The sequence below is a fragment of the Orcinus orca genome, chromosome 19, assembly GCF_937001465.1.
Source record: "Orcinus orca chromosome 19, mOrcOrc1.1, whole genome shotgun sequence".
NCBI classification, from domain to species: domain Eukaryota; kingdom Metazoa; phylum Chordata; class Mammalia; order Artiodactyla; family Delphinidae; genus Orcinus; species Orcinus orca.
Window position 1 is genome coordinate 35,022,447 of NC_064577.1, and position 20,697 is coordinate 35,043,143.

Consider the following 20,697-nt stretch of genomic DNA (forward strand, 5'->3'; position numbering starts at 1 on the left):
TCTTTGTTTCTTAAGATTTTTTTTTTTTGATGTGGACCATTTTTTTTAAGTCTTTATTGAATTTGTTACAATATTGCTTCTGTTTTTTATGTTTTGGTTTTTTGGCCACGAGGCATGTGGGATCTTAGCTCCCCGACCAGGGATCGAACCTGCGTCCCCTGCATTGGAAGGCAAAGCCAGGGAAGTCCCCCAAGTGTCTTTGGAAAGTGGCTGCCATGAGTGGGGCTCTGGGAGTTTGTTTGCATATTGCTTTTTACTTGTTGGCATGAATGCAGAAGAGAAGCACAGGGTTGGTTTCAATCACTCCAGTCCACAAGATGACAGAATTTGCTGCAGGTACAGCAAGATCCTTCAGAAAATGGAGCCATTTGTACGCTGAGACCTTTTAAAAAATGTGTTCGTATTACTTCTGTTATTGTTTAACCTGAATTCAGACTGGCATGTGCCTCTTATACTTCACCCCTAAGAAACCTTAGAGGTTGCATTTACTGTTTGTTGTGCCAACCTGGGGCAGTCTGTAGCACTGGAGTCCCAGGATGCTACCCAAGGCAGTTTGGGCATTTTATCAACTGTCTACCACAAGCCTTTTACCAGGTGTATTTTAGAAGAATAATAGTTAATACTTTAAAAGAAGGAAGCGGGATCCAAAGGAAAGGCTTTCAGCCAGAAGTGAACAGATATAACCAAGCTCTTCTTCAGTCCCATCTCATGGAGAACCTCCATCTGTACGTTCAAGAAAACAGGCATTAAATCCACAGCTTGCCACCTACATCAGCCCCTGCTATTTTTTGCCTTATTAAAACACCAGGACTTCCTGTCCCTTAGAGCAGAGTTCCCAAATCAGATTAGAATCACCTTAGGAGCTTAAAAAAGTGCAGATGCCTGGGACCCTCTCTGGACCTACCAAACCAGATGCAGTAAGGTGGGACCCAAGGATCTGTGTATGAATGTATCACGTTTGGGGGAAAACCTCAGAGGAGAGCTTCCCAACATTTTTCATGCCATGATATGCACATAGAAAATGATCGGTTTTGATTGGCATGTCAGGGAGCTCCTGGTCACAGAGGACCACCCCCCAGGGTCAGGAGGCCCAGTCTGCTCACCCAGGGGCCAAGGGGACCCGGACCTTGTCACACCTGTTTATCCATTCAAGGTAGGGAAGCTCTGCCTAAGCAAGCTCGATTTACAGTGTTCACATTTTAAAACCATTTTATTGTTACTTAATTTTGTAGAGGTGAAAGGAAACAGCAATGTAAGCCTGGAAGACTGCCCAATCCCCTACCGAGGGAGGGGTCAATACCTTTGATTTTCATTCCATCTGTTGAGAATCTGATACCATCTGTCATCTGTAGAGTCATACTCAATGCCTTCCTTGCCAACCAACAGTGTTTTTATAATATACATTTGTGCAGTTTTCTCCTAAGTTGCTGCTGAGTTGGGGGCTGGCTTAGGATCGACCCTCATCCAAATTTATTTTCTTTCATTGAAGACCGTAATCAGTGTCCGTCAGATCCTCTGGCTAGATCTTGCCCAAGCCCTTTCCCAACTAGCTCTAAGAATCTAGGGCTGTGACTCTGGGATGATGGAAGTGATATTTTTTTCTCTTGAGAAATAAGACCTGACCTAGTGATTCTCTCCTCCACTTCCATTGTTTCAGACTCCAAGTACAACTGTTCAGCTTCTGCTCCAAAAATATCCAGGAAAGAATAGGTGCTATTTAGTGGCTTGTCTTCATCTTTTTTTTAATTGTTAAGGGACCCAAAGAAAGACATAGAATTATCAGCTCATTAACTTGGGCCTTATACGTTTCAACAGATTTCTCACAGAATTGCTAAACCTGACTTTAGAGGGACAGGAACTAACTTTTGAGAAAAAGAAAGGTCATTGCTAAGTTATTTTATTCAGTTATATCATTTAATGCTAACCATTCAATAGAATAGATATTGTTTCCATTTTATAGATAGGGAAACTGAGGCTCAGAGAGTCTAAGTAGCTTGCTGACGTTTCAGGAAGCCTTGATTCAAACCCCAAAGATTGTGCTTCTCCTCCCCCACCAATCTGGCCCCTTCAGGCAAAGCTGAAGTTACAAACACTGTTGTCTGTCTTTATAAAGCACTCTAGGAAATTTGTTTCCTCCTAAAATGTAATTCATTAACCCGGAGTCTCACTGACCATATGAATGGAGGATCTTAGGGAAAGACAGAGTAAGTAAGAGGAAGGGCCTTTCCAGTCCCTTGGTTACCCTCCTTAGGTTTAATGATCTGATGGAAGTCGACTCCCCATCTTTTAGGAAAGTTTTCCTCCTTGTGAACATTCTAGAAAATAGTGGGTTGGCCAAAACAAACCTGGTCTGGAAAAAACAAAACGTGGCCATCCCACAGCAGAGTAATACAGGAACCCGTTAAAGAAAAAATAAAAGTCATAGCCCCCAAAGAATACACCCACAGACACCAGTTTAGGAAACATTCCTTTTCTCATTTTTATCATCCCCTCAGCAGTCTTGGAGTTAAATAACTTGCCCAGGTTCACACAGGTAGTAGTCGCTGGAGCAGAAATTCAAACCCACGCGTGTCTCATTGCAAAGCTTTTTTGATCCCCCACTCAGTTCTGCTCCACAGAACCTCGGGCCCCACAGAGGTGCTTCTGAGCCCAGTAAACAGTGACATATATTGTGTCAAACAATGAAGGTTGAAACAGTCCAAGGAATCCACTCATCATTTTTACCTTCTTTATATGTTGGGATTCCAAATAATAATTATATCTGGGAAAACAAAATGAGTTCTAAAGCTAAGATCAGTTTGAAATCTATTCCAGCTTTAAAAATGGAAATCCTTTATTGCCTTCAAATACAGAGTGATTGGCTTATTGACTATCTCTGTCCCAGTTTCTGTTCAACAAGTTGGAGGTCCAAGTTTCCCAAAACAATACCATACATGAGGAGCAAACTAGATTCAGGGACAGTTAATCCAGTGCTGATCACTGTTGCCATGTTGCAACTCATCGAGAATATTTCTTAGTCTGTTATCAGCTTTTTAAAAAAAATTTTTTTAATTGATTGATTGATTGATGGATTGGCTGCGTTGGGTCTTCGTTGCTGCACACGGGCTTTCTCTAGTTGCCGCGAGGGGGGGAGCTACTCTTCTTTGCGATGCGAGGGCTTCTCATTGCGGTGGCTTCTCTTGTTGCGGAGCACGGGCTCTAGGCGCGCAGGCTTCAGTAGTTGTGGCACGTGGGCTTCAGTAGTTGTGGCTCGCAGGCTCTAGAGCGCAGGCTCAGTAGTTGTGGTGCACGGGCTTAGTTGCTGCGCGGCATGTGGGACCTTCCCGGAACAGGTCTCAAATCCATATCCCCTGCATTGGCAGGTGGATTATTAACCACTGCGCCACCAGGGAAGCCCCTGTTATCAGCTTCTGATTTCAGAAACTTACACTATCTGTGGGCAAAATTGTATATCCTCAGTATGGATATATGATACGGTTATTAATGCTTCATAGCCTGTGTCCAAACAGCACAGCTAAGATCAGAGTGAGCAGGGACAGTCCACAACACGAAGTCCCAGCTCAGAGTCTACCAACGGAGCCAGGTCCTAACCGCCCTCCTTTCTGGGAAGAGATTGGCTCCCTGGCTATTAGGACGCCGGTGCCTAGCCTCTCACTGTCACACAACATAAGGCGGGGTTCTCTCCAGTGGGTCTTTGAATAACTTTATTGGTTTTGATTAGAGGTGATCTTGAAAATATAGTCATATCTGTGCCAGAAGGAACAGAGTAGCTTCATGTAACAGGATATTAGGGAGCCGCCTCTTGTTGCTCTGAAATTGGGAACCAGGCCCAAAGCTGGGGACAAAGAGGAGTTACAACGCCACATTCCCCGGGCAGCCGCTCATCACTGAGGCCAGGGACTCCCCAGGGCTGGCCCAGACGGCCCAGCTGGCCCTTTCGCCATGGCACCCATCATCCATCTCCCCTCCATTCCTAGTCTGTATTTGAAGATGGGGGAGGGGAGTTCTCAGAATCATTGGGGGTATACTTATTGCCTAACCCCAAAGCCATGTGATGGGAGAATTCCAAGAGAATTAATTACAGAAACTGGAGCATCTGCAAAAGAAAAAAAAAGGCTGACTATTTGCTGAGCTGGGAACCTGCAGGTCCACACGCAGCTCCGCCATCCAGGGAGACTGGGGCGAGGCTGCAAAGTGGCCCCAGGAGTTCGTAGGGGAACATAGAGATTGATTGATGCCTGCTGCCCATCTGGAGATTTCTGAAGGAGGAGGCTTGTGGAAGGAGCCCATGGCAAGGGCTCAGATGGAGCTGTGGAGAGTGAGTCTGGGAATAGGATGGGGACGTTCCTTTGGACATTATATGAAATGAAGATAATAATGTAATACTTTGGAGGTTTGTAGTCAGGAGAATTCCAGGGTGTTTGCCCTGAAACCCACAAATTCTCCAATTCTCTGATACCAACCCGGTGTCAACAATTCACTTCAGTTCTGACACTACCTGGCTTTAGCATCACATAGCACAAGTTCAAGGACTCAGTCCCACAAGACCACTCCCACTTCAGTTGCCAGTCACAAGTCCAGGGCCACCACATTAACCAGTATTAACTAGTATTAACTCCTTCCCATAAAGTCAACCTCACGTTCGAGAATTTGCTGGGAAGGCTCACAGAAATCAGGAAACCACTTGACTTATGTTTAACAAACAAACATTTACTAGTTTTTTAGAAAGAGTGCAATTCAGGAACAGCCAGAAGGAAACGATGCACAGGGCAAAGGATGAGGGAGGGAGGTACAAGTTTGCACGTCCTCTCCAGGCATGCCCACTGCACCACCACCACCCCACCACCCCCCCGCCCCAGCACAGTGATGTGTTCACCAACCTGGAAGCTCTCCAGACCTCACTGTCAAGAATTTGTATATTTCAATCGCCAGCCTCCCTCTTCTCCCTTCCCCAGAGGTCAGCGGTCTAAGCCCTTGATCTTTCTGGGAACCAGCCCCATCGTGAGGCTATCTAAGGGCTGCACCCTAAGTCACCTCACATATATTTCTTATACCACAAAGATTAAATGAGAGAGCATATCTGAAGTGCTCGACCCGAGCTCTGGTACCCAGCAAGCATTTGATGAACATTAGCTAGTGTGGCGACTTCCCCCTCCTTCCATCCTCCACTTTCTCCTGACCACCTCTCTCAGGGTTCTCTTTTGCCTTCGTCTCCTCCCTGCCCCCCATAAAAGGCATCACCAGTGGTCACCCTCAGGGCTAGAGGCTGCTGACTATTCAATGGTTTTGTGGTTTGTACTCAAATTTTCCATTTTAATCTTCCTCTTCTTCAGGTAGAGAGTTTTGAGTTCTCCCGGCCCTGAATTAGAACCAAGAAGGGCTCAGAACACCCACCAAAACACTCCCCCTGCCCAGCCACCTTTCTCTCTGCCTTTCTACATGTCAGACACACCTTCTGAGTCAAGCTCCTTTACGAGTTGCTTTGCAGAGAACTAACAGATCACTCCGTGTTTGCAGTACACGCTAGTGCCAAGAGCAAATGCTTTAAAAATAGCACTTTAGGTATTAACTGCTAACAAAGCAAGAATTGGCTGCTTCTGGCTACAATTTGCATTTGGGATTTTTTTTTTTTTTTTTAAGCTGATGCATAGCAGGTGACCTTTTAAGTAAAGTTTTTGGCCAGTTCTCAAGTGCACTGTGATGAAAGCTCCTTAGTGCTGTTGGCTTTTTTTTTTTTTAACACCTTTATGAGACCTACCTCACATACCATACAGTTCACCCACTTAAAGTGTAGAATTCAGTGGATTTTAGTACTTTCACAGATGTGGGTAACCATCACCACAGTCAAATTGAAAACATGTTCATCAACCCAGTAAAGAAACCCTGTATGAATTTTATTTTTTTTTTATTTATTTATTTTTGGCTGTGTTGGGTCTCCGTTGCTGCGCGCGGGCTTTCTCTAGTTGCTGAGAGCAGGGTTGCGGTGCGTGGGCTTCTCATTGCAGTGGCTTCTCTTGTTACGGATCACGGGCACTAAGTGAGCGGGCTCAGTAGTTGTGGCTCACGGGCTCTAGAGCGCAGGCTCAGTAGTTTTGGTGCACTGGCTTAGTTGCTCCACAGGCATGTGGGATCTTCCCAGACCAGGGCTCAAACCCGTGTCCCCTGCATTGGCAGGCGGATTCTTAACCTCTGCGCCACCAGGGAAGTCCCAGAGACCCTGTATGCTTTAGCTATCACACCCCCTATTCTTTTATCCTCAATCCTACCCCAGCCCTAGGCAATCACTAATCTTCCTATCTCTGTAGATTTCCCTGTTCTAGACGCTTCATATGAATGGGATCCTTTAATATGTGGTCTGTTGGGACTAGCTTCTTTGAAAGTGCTGTAATTTTTATGCGTATCCCTTTTAGGATTCAGGTTTAAGAAATGTTTGTCCAAATTTGCGGCTAAATTTTAGCTGGTTGAAACGGCCATTCATTGAAGGGGAATGAGAATAATACCACCTTGGAGTCATCAGGAAAAGTTCCTGAATGCAGGAAAAAATCTGGTATTTTTCAGATTGGTTAGTTCATCTCTATTTGAGGGCTGAGCATTATGGTTACATAATATAGCAATTCCTAGCCAGTTACTGCTTAGCCCCTTTTCATTTAACATTTATCAAAAACTTCTAATTTCAGTTAACAGGGCACGCCCCTGCTGGCTATAGTCCTTTGTGGTTCAAATTGAAAGCGTAATTAATCACGGAGACTTTATATCTCAGTGAACGTTGGCTAATAATATTGCCTCTGAGATGCAAGCTGCGCTCCAGCCAGGTTGAGATCTCCTGCGGGTTTCTCCTGGCACCTCCCAGGTGTGAGACTGATCCTGACAAACCCAGGGACACAGTTTCACATGGGCTGCACTAATCAAAGCCCTTAGCATCACCTTTGTTCTGCTTTGTCCAAGTGCGAGATGGATGAAATTTGAAGGTGTGACTGACCCCGGGGAGAGGAAAGAGGAAGCCTTCTAAAGAGATGCGCCCGCGCGGAAGGAAGTGTGACCAGCGAGGTTCCATCTGGCCCCGGGGAGAAGCCCTGGCACCAGTGCGGCTCCCTCCGTAAAGATGGGCTTTAATGACAAGGGTCCAAGTTGCCATCTGCCAAGCCTGGGGAGCACCGATAGGATCCAGAGCCAGAGCTCTCACTGGGGGTGAATTTAGAAGCCCCCCAGCTGGAGGAACTTGCAGCCTGGTGCGTTCCCAGCTAGCCAGCTGCTGGACAGAGCCCTCAAGGCAAGAGCATTGACCGAGTAGGTGAACAAGCTGTGGAAGAGTTACAGGGTAATCTAGAAGACTTCCCTTGTGAAAACCTCTCTGACTTGGTGTTAGAGGTTGGCCTGGTTCCCCACAAAAAGATATGTTGAAGTCCTGACCCCCAGTACCTGAGAGTGTGACCTTACTTGGAAATATGTTCTTTACGGAGGTAATCAAATGAAAATGAGGTTCAGTGCGCTCTAATCCAATATGACTGTGTCCTTACGAAAGGGGGAAATTTAGAGACAGAAACAGACATGCACAGAAGGAAGACGATGTGAAGACACACGGGGAGGACGCCGTGTGACCAGGGTGTACACCTACAAGTCAAGGAACACCAGAATTCCCAGCAAACCAAACCACCAGAATTAGCAAAGAGGCATGGAACAGATTCTCCTTTACAAGCCCCAGAAGGAGCCTGCTCTACTGACACCTTGATCTGAGACTTCTAGCCTCCAGAACCGTGAGACAATAAATTTCTGTTAAGCCACCCAGTTTGTGGGTGCCTTACCACAAAGTGGCTGTTAAGTGGGTGGTACTTTGTTATGATAGCTCTAGCAGACTTATACAGCTAGGCTCCCCGTTAGGGAAACAAGCTCCACCCTAGCTTGGATGATTACTGGAAGGAAAGGATTGCATTTATCTCTGTGTCGTTCTCAACTCTTCAGGAGGAAGGCTTTTATATAACGCCTGAGATGCTCGAAGTTGTCTGGTTTCAAGGCTGGCCCATCCTGACATGGGGAGATAGCTGCCCAGTGTGTCCACCTGCCAGGGAAGCTCCCAGCTTGGATGGACCAGCTCCTTTGTGTGCCCCTATGTGGTTCCAGAACCTTGGTGAAATCAGTAAAATCCCTTCCTTTAAGGGATCAGCCTACAGTAGGGCAATCTGCTTTGCTCTCTGCTTTGTCAACTTGGAACAGTGTTCCTGAAACATAAGAGAAAGAGGGAAAGGAATTGATTCTAAGATTGAAGACTATCATTTGTCCTTGGCCCAGAACCTAGTCATGAGAGTCCAATAAGCAAAAACCCTTTTCTTGGGATTTCTTCCACCACCATACTTAATGGACACTGACAGGTGACAGCTTCCAGAAAATGGAAATGCCCACCCTGCCTCTCACTGACACAAGAACACCAGCATTATGGTGGGCAGCCATATTTTTTGGCACTTATTTTTCTGTACACTCAACCACAGGATAACAATAAAGTAAAGATAATCCTGCAGCACTTAAGATATTCCTGCTGCCTTTCTTCTGAGGAGCTGAGATTTGAGGAAATTGAAATCTCTTAAGGATGTTTCAGTATCATGTGCTTCTAAAAGCCCTGGGATATCTCCTGTATGTCATGCATCACCTGTTGGGTGTTGGGCTGGGGACTTCACCGACATTATCCAAGTTAAGCCTTGCAACAGTCCCACAAGGGAATTAGTATTAACACCATCCTGCAGATGAGGAGACTGAAGCCCCTTCTGACAGATTGTGCCAGAATTTCAGATGAGAATCCACATGGTCTAGGAGCAGGGAGCCCAGGTCTGGGAGTCAGGTTGACCTGAGCTTGAGGCCTGGAGAACTGTGGGTAAGTCAGCAATCACCTCTGAGCTTCAGGCTCCTCGTGTGGAGCACAGAGATGACATTTGCACCTTATGGTAGTGGTTAAACCTTGGCTGTATGTTTGGATCACCTGGGGAGCTTTTGAAATCCTGGATGCATGGACCCCACCCAAGACTGATTTGATCAGAAGCATTGGGGATTTAACCGTACTCCTCACCCCCAGAGGTTTCTTTCACAGTTCTGGAGGACAGAAGTTCTTAGTGACGGTGAGGCTCTAGGGAAGAATCCTTTCTTGCCTCTTCTGGCTTCTGGCGGCTCCAGGAGTTCTGTGGTTTGTGGCTGCATATCTCCAACCTCTGCCTCCAACTTCACATGGCCTCCTTTCTGTGTCTTCTTTTCTGTCCCTTATCAGGACACTTGTTATTGGATTTAGGGCCCACCCTCTTAATCTAGGATGAGCTCATCTCTAGAGCCTTAGTTTCATTACATCTGCAAAGACCTTTTTTCCCAAAGAAGATCTCATTCATAGGTACTAGGGATGAAGACTTGGACATATCTTTTGGTGTGGGGGGGTCACCAACCCACTACAGAGAACTTTCACTGTGTTTTCTGATTGCACCGGGTTGGGATCCAGCAAGAGTTTGGAGATGCATAATCTCTCAGTCACACTAAAGTCAAATTTTATGTCCTTTTAAAATAGGCCAGGGCTTCCCTGGTGGTGCAAGTGGTTAAGAATCCGCCTGCCAATGCAGGGCACACGGGTTCGAGCCCTGGTCCGGGAAGATCCCACATGCTGCGGAGCAACTAAGCCCGTGCGCCACAACTACTGAGCCTGTGCTCTAGAGCCCGTGAGCCACAACTACTGAGCCCGCATGCCACAACTACTGAAGCCCACGTGCCTAGAGTCCATGCTCCGCAACAAGAGAAGCCACTACAATGAGAAGCCCACTCACTGCAATGAAGAGTAGCCCCACTCGCCGCAACTAGAGAAAGCCCACGCGCAGCAACAAAGATCCAATGCAGCCAAAAAAAAAAAAAAATCATTGTCCTAACTGTGTTTACTGAATGCACCCTGTGGGCAGGCACAGAACCAGGTATTACATTATGCTTCCCCTCAACCAGATTTCTTTGCCCTGGGGGTTGTGCGAGGGCACCAGGTGCATGTGTGGTCTGAAAGGTATGGCCTGTGTGTGATTGCAGGGCACTTCCCTCCACTCAGAGAATGGACTCAATTCTACTTGGATGATCTCTGTTCCCTGACTTTCCTCCAGGGTCCTTCCTTACTTGTATCAGTGGCAGGAAGATGGTGGGTCTGGGGGTAGACAGGGACCAGAGTGGGACACATATATAATTAATGGAATACAGAATTGACAAAAGGGTTTCTGGAAGGGAGTTAAGGAAAGAAGGATGCATAATAACTACCCCAAGGAAATAAGTACTTCTGGGGAGGGAGGGACTTGAGTGTGGGCAGCATTTTTGAATCTTTAGTACCAACTTTGCTATATTTTTATCACCTGGACCAACCCAGAAACTGCTACTGAAATTATGTGCATAGGCCTAGAAAGATTATGATAATAACATGATATATGAGAAAGGCATAAGCACAGAGTTTGGCCCATAGCAAGTGCCCAGCTGATGTTGGCCATTATTGTACTTCCCAAGGCAGTCAGTGAAGCCTCTGACGCTCAGCCCTACAGTCCAGGGCAGAGATAGCAATGCCTTTCCAAAGCACCCTGGAATTGCTGGTAAAAGATGTGATGTTTAAGACCATGGGACTAATTCCTGCCTGACCTGTATTCCTACACCACAAAATGTGCAGTGGTTAAGAATCCACCTGCCAATGCAGGGGACACAGGTTTGAGCCCTGGTCCGGGAAGACCCCACATGCTGCGGAGCAACTAGGCCCGTGCGCCACAACTACTGAGGCTGCGCTCTTGAGTCTGCGAGCCACAACTACTGAAGCCCACGTGGCACAACTACTGAAGCCTGCACGCCTAGAGCCTGTGCTCCATAATGAGAGAAGCCACCGCAATGAGAAGCCCACACACTGCAGCAAAGAGTAGCCCCTGCTCGCCACAACTAGAGAAAGCCCACGTGCAGCAACGAAGACCCAACAGAGACAAAAAAATTAAAAAAAAAGAACAAAGACAGAAGGCCAGTAAATGAAGAGATATATCACCAGGGAGACCATGGGAGATAATCTCCAAAGATGGCCCCCATCAATTCCCTCCCTCACTATGCCTGTAAGAGGTGGAGGCTACTTCCCCTCCCCTTGAATCTAGACTGGTCTGTGACTTGCTTTGACCAAAAGAATGTGGCAGAAGAGACACTGTGTCAGTTCAGGTCTTTAAGAGAAGCTGAAAATGGGAAGTCTGCCACAATGTAAAAAATCTAGCTTGATCACCCTGAGACCACCATGCTGTGAGGAAGCCCAAGCCTGCCATGTGGAGGGCCATGTGGAGAGATGCTCGCTCATTCCATCTGAGAAGCCAGCACATGAGCGAAAGAGCCGTCTTTGATGTTTCAGTCCAAGCATATACCACGAGGAACAGAAGATCCTGCCCAGCTAAGCCCAATCGAGATGGCAGAATTGTGAGAACTAATACATTGTTGTTTTAAGCCACTAAATTCTTGGATGCATTGTTACTCAGCAAGAGATAACAAAACAGGAGCATCAAATGGATTCCAAAACAGATGCAATAACTGGATCTCCAAAGATGAAGAGAAGGAATGCTGCTTGCTTTTCTCCCAGAGCTCACCGAAAGTTCATACAATTAGCTACAGCCTTGAAAACTATACACAAGGAAATGTACGGCTGCCAAGCAGTTCCTGAAACTTAAAATACAAGAGCTGGAGTTAAACAGGGGAAGCTGGTTTCTTTTCCCACCTGCCCTTTGACTTTCCCGCAAGAGGCAAGTGACGAGTATGATTATCAGCACATGGACAACTATCTTGAGGCTCAAAAGACACGACCTCCAGGCTGTGGCCGACCAGAATACACACAGGCAAACCCTCGTGAACCTGAGTGGAGGTTATCCTACTCTGGTTAGCAACTGGGTAAATAAAGGACAGTTGCAGTGCCAGCGAGCAGTTGAAAGCGAGAGGGCAAAGTTCCTGGCAACCCAGACATTTAAGAGACAAAGGACCCAGTCAACAAAGGAAGTGTGGCCGTGGCCCGAGCTGCTTTCACTTGTCTCAGGTCCTGTGCACTGGGCCTGAGAGAAGCCTGAAGATGGAGGCCCCTGGGTCAGCTGGCTGCACCCCACGCTCCCCTCCCCAATGTGAGTCCCTGATTCATGGACTAGCCTCGGCTTGTTCCTTCAGCCAGCCACTGTGGATCTTGACGTGATACCTATCCTAGAATCTTCGTGTAGATTCCAGACATCTCAAGAATGACGTTAAGACTCTGTAATATTAAACGTGGAACACCGGCAGATTGCATTTCCAAAGCAATTAAGAGTTGTGGGGCCTCACAGCAAACTTCACTTCTGAATAAGACCTGAAAAGTACTGCCTGCAAAGTGAAAACTATGCAGACACTTAAATTCACATGTGGCTCCCGATCGAACCACAAAATTATAGAATGATATCAGGCATTCGTGAAACAGAGCTTTGGGAAAAGGCTAGATGGGTATGAGAAGTGTGCTGTATTTTCAAGATGCGGAAAGGGATTTTTAAACTGGAAGTGGTAATTTGACTTCATACCCTCGGTTTTATGGATAAGGATACTGAGGCCTGAGAAAATGAAATGTTTTGTCCCCAAACCATGGGCACTTGGTAACAGAGCTGGGATAAGAATCCCCGCCTCCCCTAATTCTAGCCCAATGTTCTTTCCAGTACATTTACTTTGAATATTAAACAGCGAAAGGGTGTTTTTGTTATAGCCAGATGCCAAAGAAGCAATTAACAATTGGGCTTTTTATGGCAACAGTGCGTTGATTTTTTGCGAGTCTGGTGTCATATCCACAGCTGCTGATTTCATCTAGTAAATCTCATCCATGGCCTATAATTAGGGATTCACTTTCAGAGAGCTGGAGGGAAGTACGGGAGAGGGATTTACCAAAGGACTCCTTTAATCAAAACTCAAGATCAGAAACAAACATCCAGCTGAATACCTTTGAATGACAATGAGCAAAATAAATAGATAAACTAATACAATTTAAAAAATCAAACCACTGGGTCTTATCTGAAGTATTCTGGTCACTACAAACTTTCTGCCTTTTCCCCTCCCCCTCTATTTCTCCTCCCCACCTTCCCCCCAAATACTCATTCTTCTGGAAATTATTATCTTCAACTCTCATTCTCTCACTTGAGTTTATGAACATAAATATCTAAATTGCCCCATTCATACAGCACTCAATCTTTCTTACAACTTTTTTAAAAATTTTTTAATTTTCTAGTTTGTATTTCTTTCTATAGCTGCTATAGTATTTTTTTATTTTTAATAAGTTTATTTATTTATTTTTGGCTGCATTGGGTCTTTGTTGCTGCGTGCGGGCTCTCTCTAGTTGCGGTGAGCAGGGCTACTCTTTGTTGCGGTGCGCAGTCTTCTCATTGCATTGGTTTCTCTTGTTGCAGAGCACGGGCTCTAGGCGCGTGGGCTTCAGTAGTTGTGGCACACAGGCTCAGTAGTTGTGGCTCGAGGGCTCTAGAGCGCAGGCTTCAGTAGTTGTGGCGCACGGGCCTAGTTGCTCCGCAGCATGTGGGGTCTTCCCGGACCAGGGCTCAAACCTGTGTCCCCTGCATTGGCAGGTGGATTCTTAACCACTGCACATTTTGTGGTGTAGGAATACAGGTCAGGCAGGAATTAGTCCCATGGTCTTAAACATCACATCTTTTACCAGCAATTCCAGGGTGCTTTGGAAAGGCATTGCTATCTCTGCCCTGGACTGTAGGGCTGAGCGTCAGAGGCTTCACTGACTGCCTTGGGAAGTACAATAATGGCCAACATCAGTTGGGCACTTGCTATGGGCCAAACTCTGTGCTTATGCCTTTCTCATATATCATGTTATTATCATAATCTTTCTAGGCCTATGCACATAATTTCAGTAGCAGTTTCTGGGTTGGTCCAGGTGATAAAAATATAGCAAAGTTGGTACTAAAGATTCAAAAATGCTGCCCACACTCAAGTCCCTCCCTCCCCAGAAGTACTTATTTCCTTGGGGTAGTTATTATGCATCCTTCTTTCCTTAACTCCCTTCCAGAAACCCTTTTGTCAATTCTGTATTCCATTAATTATATATGTGTCCCACTCTGGTCCCTGTCTACCCCCAGACCCACCATCTTCCTGCCACTGATACAAGTAAGGAAGGACCCTGGAGGAAAGTCAGGGAACAGAGATCATCCAAGTAGAATTGAGTCCATTCTCTGAGTGGAGGGAAGTGCCCTGCAATCACACACAGGCCATACCTTTCAGACCACACATGCACCTGGTGCCCTCGCACAACCCCCAGGGCAAAGAAATCTGGTTGAGGGGAAGCATAATGTAATACCTGGTTCTGTGCCTGCCCACAGGGTGCATTCAGTAAACACAGTTAGGACAATGATTTTTTTTTTTTTTTGGCTGCATTGGATCTTTGTTGCTGCGCGTGGGCTTTCTCTAGTTGCGGCGAGTGGGGCTACTCTTCATTGCAGTGAGTGGGCTTCTCATTGTAGTGGCTTCTCTTGTTGCGGAGCATGGGCTCTAGGCACGTGGGCTTCAGTAGTTGTGGCATGCGGGCTCAGTAGTTGTGGCTCACGGGCTCTAGAGCACAGGCTCAGTAGTTGTGGCGCACGGGCTTAGTTGCTCCGTGGCACGTGGGATCTTCCCAGACCAGGGCCCGAACCCGTGTCCCCTGCATCAGCAGGCGGATTCTCAACCACTGCGCCACCAGGGAAGCCCCAGGATAATGATTATTATAGTATTACTTTATGCAAGAGTATCAGCAGGGAAACTCCCTGGCGGTCCAGTGGTTAGGACTCTGCAATTTCACTGCCGAGGGCACGGGTTCAATCCCTGGTCGAGAAAGTAGGATCCCGCAAGCAGCGTGATATGGCCCAAAAAAAAAAGAATATCAGCAAACCCAGAGCCAGTGCACACCCTGAAAAACCCTACTGAGGTAGTAGATAGCATTTTTTATATTTCATTTATGTATTTTCATAGCTTTATTGGCATCTAATTTATATACCATAAAGTTCATCCATTTAAAGCGTTCAGCTCATTGGTTTTTAGCATATTTACAGAGTTGTGAGCCATCACCTTAAATCTAATTTTAGGGCATTTTCATCACCTCAAAAATAACTTCGTTCCCATAGCAGTGATCCCCATACTATCTCCCTCCCCCGGCCTTAGGCCACTTATCTACGTTTTCCGTACATTTGCCTATTCTAGATATTTTACATACATGGAATTAGACACTGTGTCTTTGGGTGACTGGTTTCTTTTGCTTGGCTTCCCTTATTCACTTATTTCGTGTAAAAAGATGGTTGAACTTTTAAGTTATCATTTCTTTGATTTTTTTTTTTTTTTTCTCCAGGATCCTAAACACTTCAAGTCAGAGAAGACAGGACGGGGCCAGTTAAGGGAAGGCTGGAGAGATAGTCATCAGCCCATCATGTGTTCCTACAAGCTGGTGACCGTGAAGTTCGAGGTCTGGGGGCTTCAGACCAGAGTGGAACAATTTGTACACAAGGTAAGTAAATGGACAGCAGTTCCTGGGCTATGGACAAAGTAATTGTCTTTGTTGTGAGCTGGAGTGCCCAATGCCCAACAGATGTATAAGCGCTGAGCCAACACGAGGTACCTGCATCTAGAAAACCCGGTTTTCATGAAAATGCATTTTGTCTACTGTTTAATTTTCTTCCACTAATAGATATCTTACACTTTATCTCTCATTCTGTGACCTCCATGTCTATTGGGTGAGTATGTTCAGGAAGTTGAGCTTTCAAAATATACTTCTCTCTTTGGCATCAGGCTAATCTAGTTCCAGAGAGAGGTACTTGTACTTGGTCCTTGGGTACTCAGGTTCAGACAGAAGCACAGGGTTTATCTGTATGTGCAGAGTCCCCCCAAGGACAGATCTCACTCAAAAGATCCTGCAAATGTAGACACCTGAGGTAGAAGTTGCCCCAAGAGACAGAACAGGAAATCCCAGTGGTCCCATTAGATGGTGTACCCCAGCATTTCTGCCCTTTTAATAATTCTGCTACCAAAGAATTATTAACAACCTCAAAACACAGATTTCAGTTGTATGCCTACTTTGACTAAACATGTTAATGTTGTAGCAGGAACCCATTTGGGGTGATGATTTAAGTTTGTTAGGGGCTTCTAACATAACTCTTATCCTTATGGAAATTAATGGGAAATACAATGTTGAGCATTGCCCTTTGTAACTCCTATTTTCATAAAAATAAATACTATCCAAGTTGTCTCTACATTCCAGATAGGCTGGATATCTGTTTATTTTTCCACTTAAAAACTGATAAAGAATAGCTTTCTGAAATTCTTTTGGGGGCACTGGAATTTAACCTTAATGCACTGAGCTTTTTGTTACTTAGATGGATTTATCTACTGATCTTGGGGGCAGTTGACAATAAAATATGTAAATCTTGAATTTGGGTCCAAGAAAGAGATTGAACTTGGGCTCCTGATAATAGCAGACCCTGGAGCAAATTTGAAGCAGAGAAGTGTACTGATCTGCTGAGCTCCAGAATCCATTCTGCCCAGCCCGGGGTGGGAGCCAAGTGGCACACAGAGAAATCAAGTTCTGGGACCTGCTGTGTCCCAGGTATTAAGCAGGAAGACAGTCCGGGCTCTCAGAGTAAATATTTTCCAGCCTCAGCTCTGGGTCGAGCTCCAGCTATATATTCTTGACTTCCTACAACATCCCACCTTTTTTTTAAACCCCAAATGATCTCCTCTTATCAGGGCCACTACCATAGTATGTTTTATTATCTCCTCTTCTCACAAAGCATATTTAGATTGCCACAGGGCTCACTGCGTTTCTTTTCTAGTTTTGAGAATCCATTTCTTTAAAATACTTGCAAGAATTACGCTCTAGTAATAGGCATTCCCATTGCCCATTTCCAAATATAATGAAGTGTTATCAACACCCCCAAAACACACCTGCTGTGGCACATGAGCCACTAATGAGTATCTGAGGCTAGCATTTGCATGGGTTTTAAGTGCCAGGGATGCCTTTCTCTGAACACCTTTGTGTTTGAAGAATCTATTCACAGTTAAGGGGGAAAAATGTTCGAAAGGGAGCCATTAGCACATTATTGAATTCTTGTTTCCAGTAGACAGCTGTGTTGTGCTTAATGCAATAGGGTGTATTTACTGATGCCTCAATGCAGTTCTTTTGATTTCCATGAATTTGACACACTCAGCACTCAAGTGTGTATGGCTTCATGTTGTTTCTTATTTTCATTACATGTTTCCTCCTTCCGAATTACAAAAGCCTCACTAGATATCCAGAGGCCTGGAGTAATAAACACTTCATTATGAAAGCTTCCCTTGTTCCTGCAAATTCACTGAATTAAAATCCTTCATTTATTGAAACATGCTTGAACCTTCTGCAAGAGGTTTTTGACAATTGCTAGATTTGTTTGGCAGGAAGAAAGGAATGTTGGAGGGAGAGCGTTGAGTATCTAAGAAATGTAAAAAGGCATATTTACAGAAGAGAGAAAAAGAATACCGTGAAATAAAAGCACATAAATGGTATATAACACACAAACCCTCTAGAATTATTTTTCTTAGTCTTCTATTGCCGTTATATGTCACCGTAAGAAACAATTTCATTCCTTTTGTCTCCAGTTAAGTTCATTATTCCCATTACTTTCTACTCTGGTTCAGGTCTCTTATTTCATCTCTTTCAAGAATAGTTGACTAAACTGCTCCCCCCCCCTGCTTTTATTACATGAAAATCAAGCCTAGAAAGATATTTACTTCTCTTGAATCCCACACCTTCAATTATTTTTTAAAAAAATTTAGCAATATTTAGGATACTTCATTAGAAAAGAGAGAGTTTTAAGTGCTTTTGGCTTAGAAGTGACTTGCTACCCGGACAAATGTTCTTGATTTCCAACATTTTATGACCTCCTGGCACCACTGAGACGCACCCTTCCACAAAAGAAAAGTAGAACCTGTTTTAGGTAAAAATAAATGAAGAGAAAAATCTTAAGGTGATCAGTCCTAGAGATTCAGTCCAGTCACTGCTGTGTGACTGCCAAGTCGTTGTCATTAGTGTGAACAACCTCCAGCCCAACTTTCAAATAAGATAAAGAGATTAATTTACAGCAAGTGTATGGACACCATGGAAAGGGCTGAGAGTAAGTATGTCAGCCCCTAATTGTCATCACATATGGCCAGAGGGATGGAGAAATTTGTAATTGCCAGGATTCCAAGAATTGGGAACCATCCCTTTTCCAGATAGTTTTCATCAAACCTCGTATTCTGTCAAACATCCTTCTTTTGCTTTTTTAGGTGGTCCGAGATATTCTTCTGATTGGACATAGACAGGCTTTTGCATGGGTTGATGAGTGGTATGGTAAGTCAACTTCCCCAAAATGACTCATAGAACAACTTCATAACATGTTGGCTTGGGCTTTCAGTCCATCTGGCTTCAACTGCTACCTAGAAAGACAACAACAAAGGCAGGGCTATTGCTTCCTGTATTGGAAACAGCACTGTCCATGGGACATAATGAAGAAGAATGTAGTGATAGAAGCTTGGTCTAAAATAACCACAACACTTAGTTATTGACTAAGTAGGACCTCAGCATGTTTGATGCTTACATACTTGATAATGCAGGGCTCCATAATTCTCTGTTGGATGGGCTTCAAACCCATCCTGATTTATCCCAAACTTCAAGATCAGTGCCGTGTGAAGCATCATATCAAGTGAAAGCAGTCCTTTGATTTAGAGACTATTGGAAACACTCCCTCACCAAAAACATAAGGACTCTGTAAGAATTCAAGGACAAAGACATTGGTACCACCTTATTTCTAACTGAGACTATTGTTCTGACTTGTTTTAAAATGCTTTGGGAAGAATTAAACAAGTTCTGTATATTTTCAGTAAATGGAAAGAAACAAGGTTTGTTTCATCCCATGATGGATGGAGGACCCTTCCCATATCCCCAGTGCTATCATTTTGTCCACATGAATCCTTGACATTCCCAGAATCAGTCATCGGAGGCTAGTGTCCTTGACTATAAAAAGAAACAAACTATAAAAAGAAACAAATGTGACTTGGGTCATATCTGATTGCCTAATGAAATGCCCTTCTCCTTGGCCTTTTCCTAAGTCACATTGAATTTGTTCTCAGTGTAACCTAGATTGCATTTTGGTGCCTTTCTGTCATTGTTCCACCAATCCCTTCCCTCCTCTTAGCAGAAGGTATCAAATTTGAAGTGAAAAGTTACATTGGACTGAATGGGCAAAGACAGTGATTGTTATTAATGTTGTTAGCTGTTTCTGACCACATTTCAAAAGACAGGGTTCTGTAGGCTATGGGAGTGCTTTTTTTTTTTTTTTTTGCACAATTTTCCCAGATCCACATCTTTTGAAAAGCAAATGCATCTTTGCATCTTCCTGGGTTTGCTCAAATGCAGACCTCTGGAAGAGACTCTTTGGAAAGATCATCATTTGCTTTCTCTTATCACACACCCCGAGGACGCTGCTCACAGGCAGCCATATTGTCACACCTCCTGAACACATATCTGTGGTTGTCTATTGAGAGACAGAGGGAGGGAGAGTCTCCTGTGATTAATTCCCCAGATCATTAAACAAATCTTTCTGGTTGTTTTTTTTCTGGAGAACTTTTCTCAGATTCTTAAGGGGAGTACAGACACCCCAAAGGTTAAGAACTGCTGGTCTCCCCCAACTTGCACTCCACCACGCTCCTGGCATCCTTGCCACCGACACTAAGGGAATTTCAAAAGGTTGTTCAAATAAGAGGCTCAAAACTGTTGAGAAGTTTGGCAAGTGAACGGAGGCCTGAAGGGCCAAAACTCTGCCACACTGAAGACCAAGAGACAGGGCACTTCAGTAGATTTCTCTTGAGTGCCAGGATGCCTTAGAGGACTTTTCAGAAAAGGCAGCATCAAAAAGGGTAGCCGTGGGCTTCCCTGGTGGCGCAGGGGTTGAGAGTCCGCCTGCCAATGCAAGGGACACGGGTTCGTGCCCCGGTCCGGGAGGATGCCGTGGAGCAGCTGGGCCCGTGAGCCATGGCTGCTGGGCCTGCGCGTCCGGAGCCTGTGCTGCGCAACGGGAGAGGCCACAGCAGTGAGAGGCCCGCGTACCGCAAAAAAAAAAAAAAAAAAAGGGTAGCCGTACCCTGATTAAGAGGACAAAACACTGCAAGCCTGTTGATCAGAAAAGAGAATTTGAGTAGAGGCAAGATATAGAAAAAGAAAATGTGGGCGGGAGTCTAGTAAGGGAATGGCTGGAGTGCAGAGGATGGGGGCCGATTCTTTTCCATCTCACCTGAGCCTGAAGCAAGAAGAGACTTAAAAGACTTTTAGTCCAAAACAAAACAAAACAAAACTCAGACTATTACAGGGGCCCAAAGTTAGAATAATGCATCAAAGGAAGACCTTTAAGATGAGAACATCTACTTAAGATGGGTGAGGTGGAGACAGGAATTAACTCAGAGAGTCTACTGACAAAAAGCCCTTTCTGTATCTGAGTGCAGAAAAAAGCGTGTGGTTTAGCAGATATAGATGGTCAGGGCACCTTGTACTCCCCAGAGAAGGCATCCACCCATTATATATACAATCCTAGCCCCAACCAAAACAAGCAGCGTTTTCACTCAGCAAGGGGTCTGAGACCCACCCCATCAATTTCATTTAAATTACTGGCATCATTGCCCCCAGCTGAG

At 45.0% G+C, this 20,697-nt stretch overlaps 1 protein-coding gene across 3 annotated transcripts in view; it reads left to right on the forward strand.

The window, feature by feature from the left end:
- The window catches only part of PITPNC1 (phosphatidylinositol transfer protein cytoplasmic 1), a 263,252-nt gene that overhangs the window by 227,090 nt on the left and 15,465 nt on the right, over positions 1–20,697 (forward strand). For all 3 annotated transcript variants that reach the window (XM_049701886.1, XM_049701884.1, XM_049701885.1), the window contains 2 exons: positions 15,353–15,508; positions 18,301–18,364. In XM_049701886.1, coding sequence (XP_049557843.1) covers positions 15,353–15,508; positions 18,301–18,364 — 220 coding nt within the window. The remainder of the gene's footprint in view (positions 1–15,352; positions 15,509–18,300; positions 18,365–20,697) is intronic.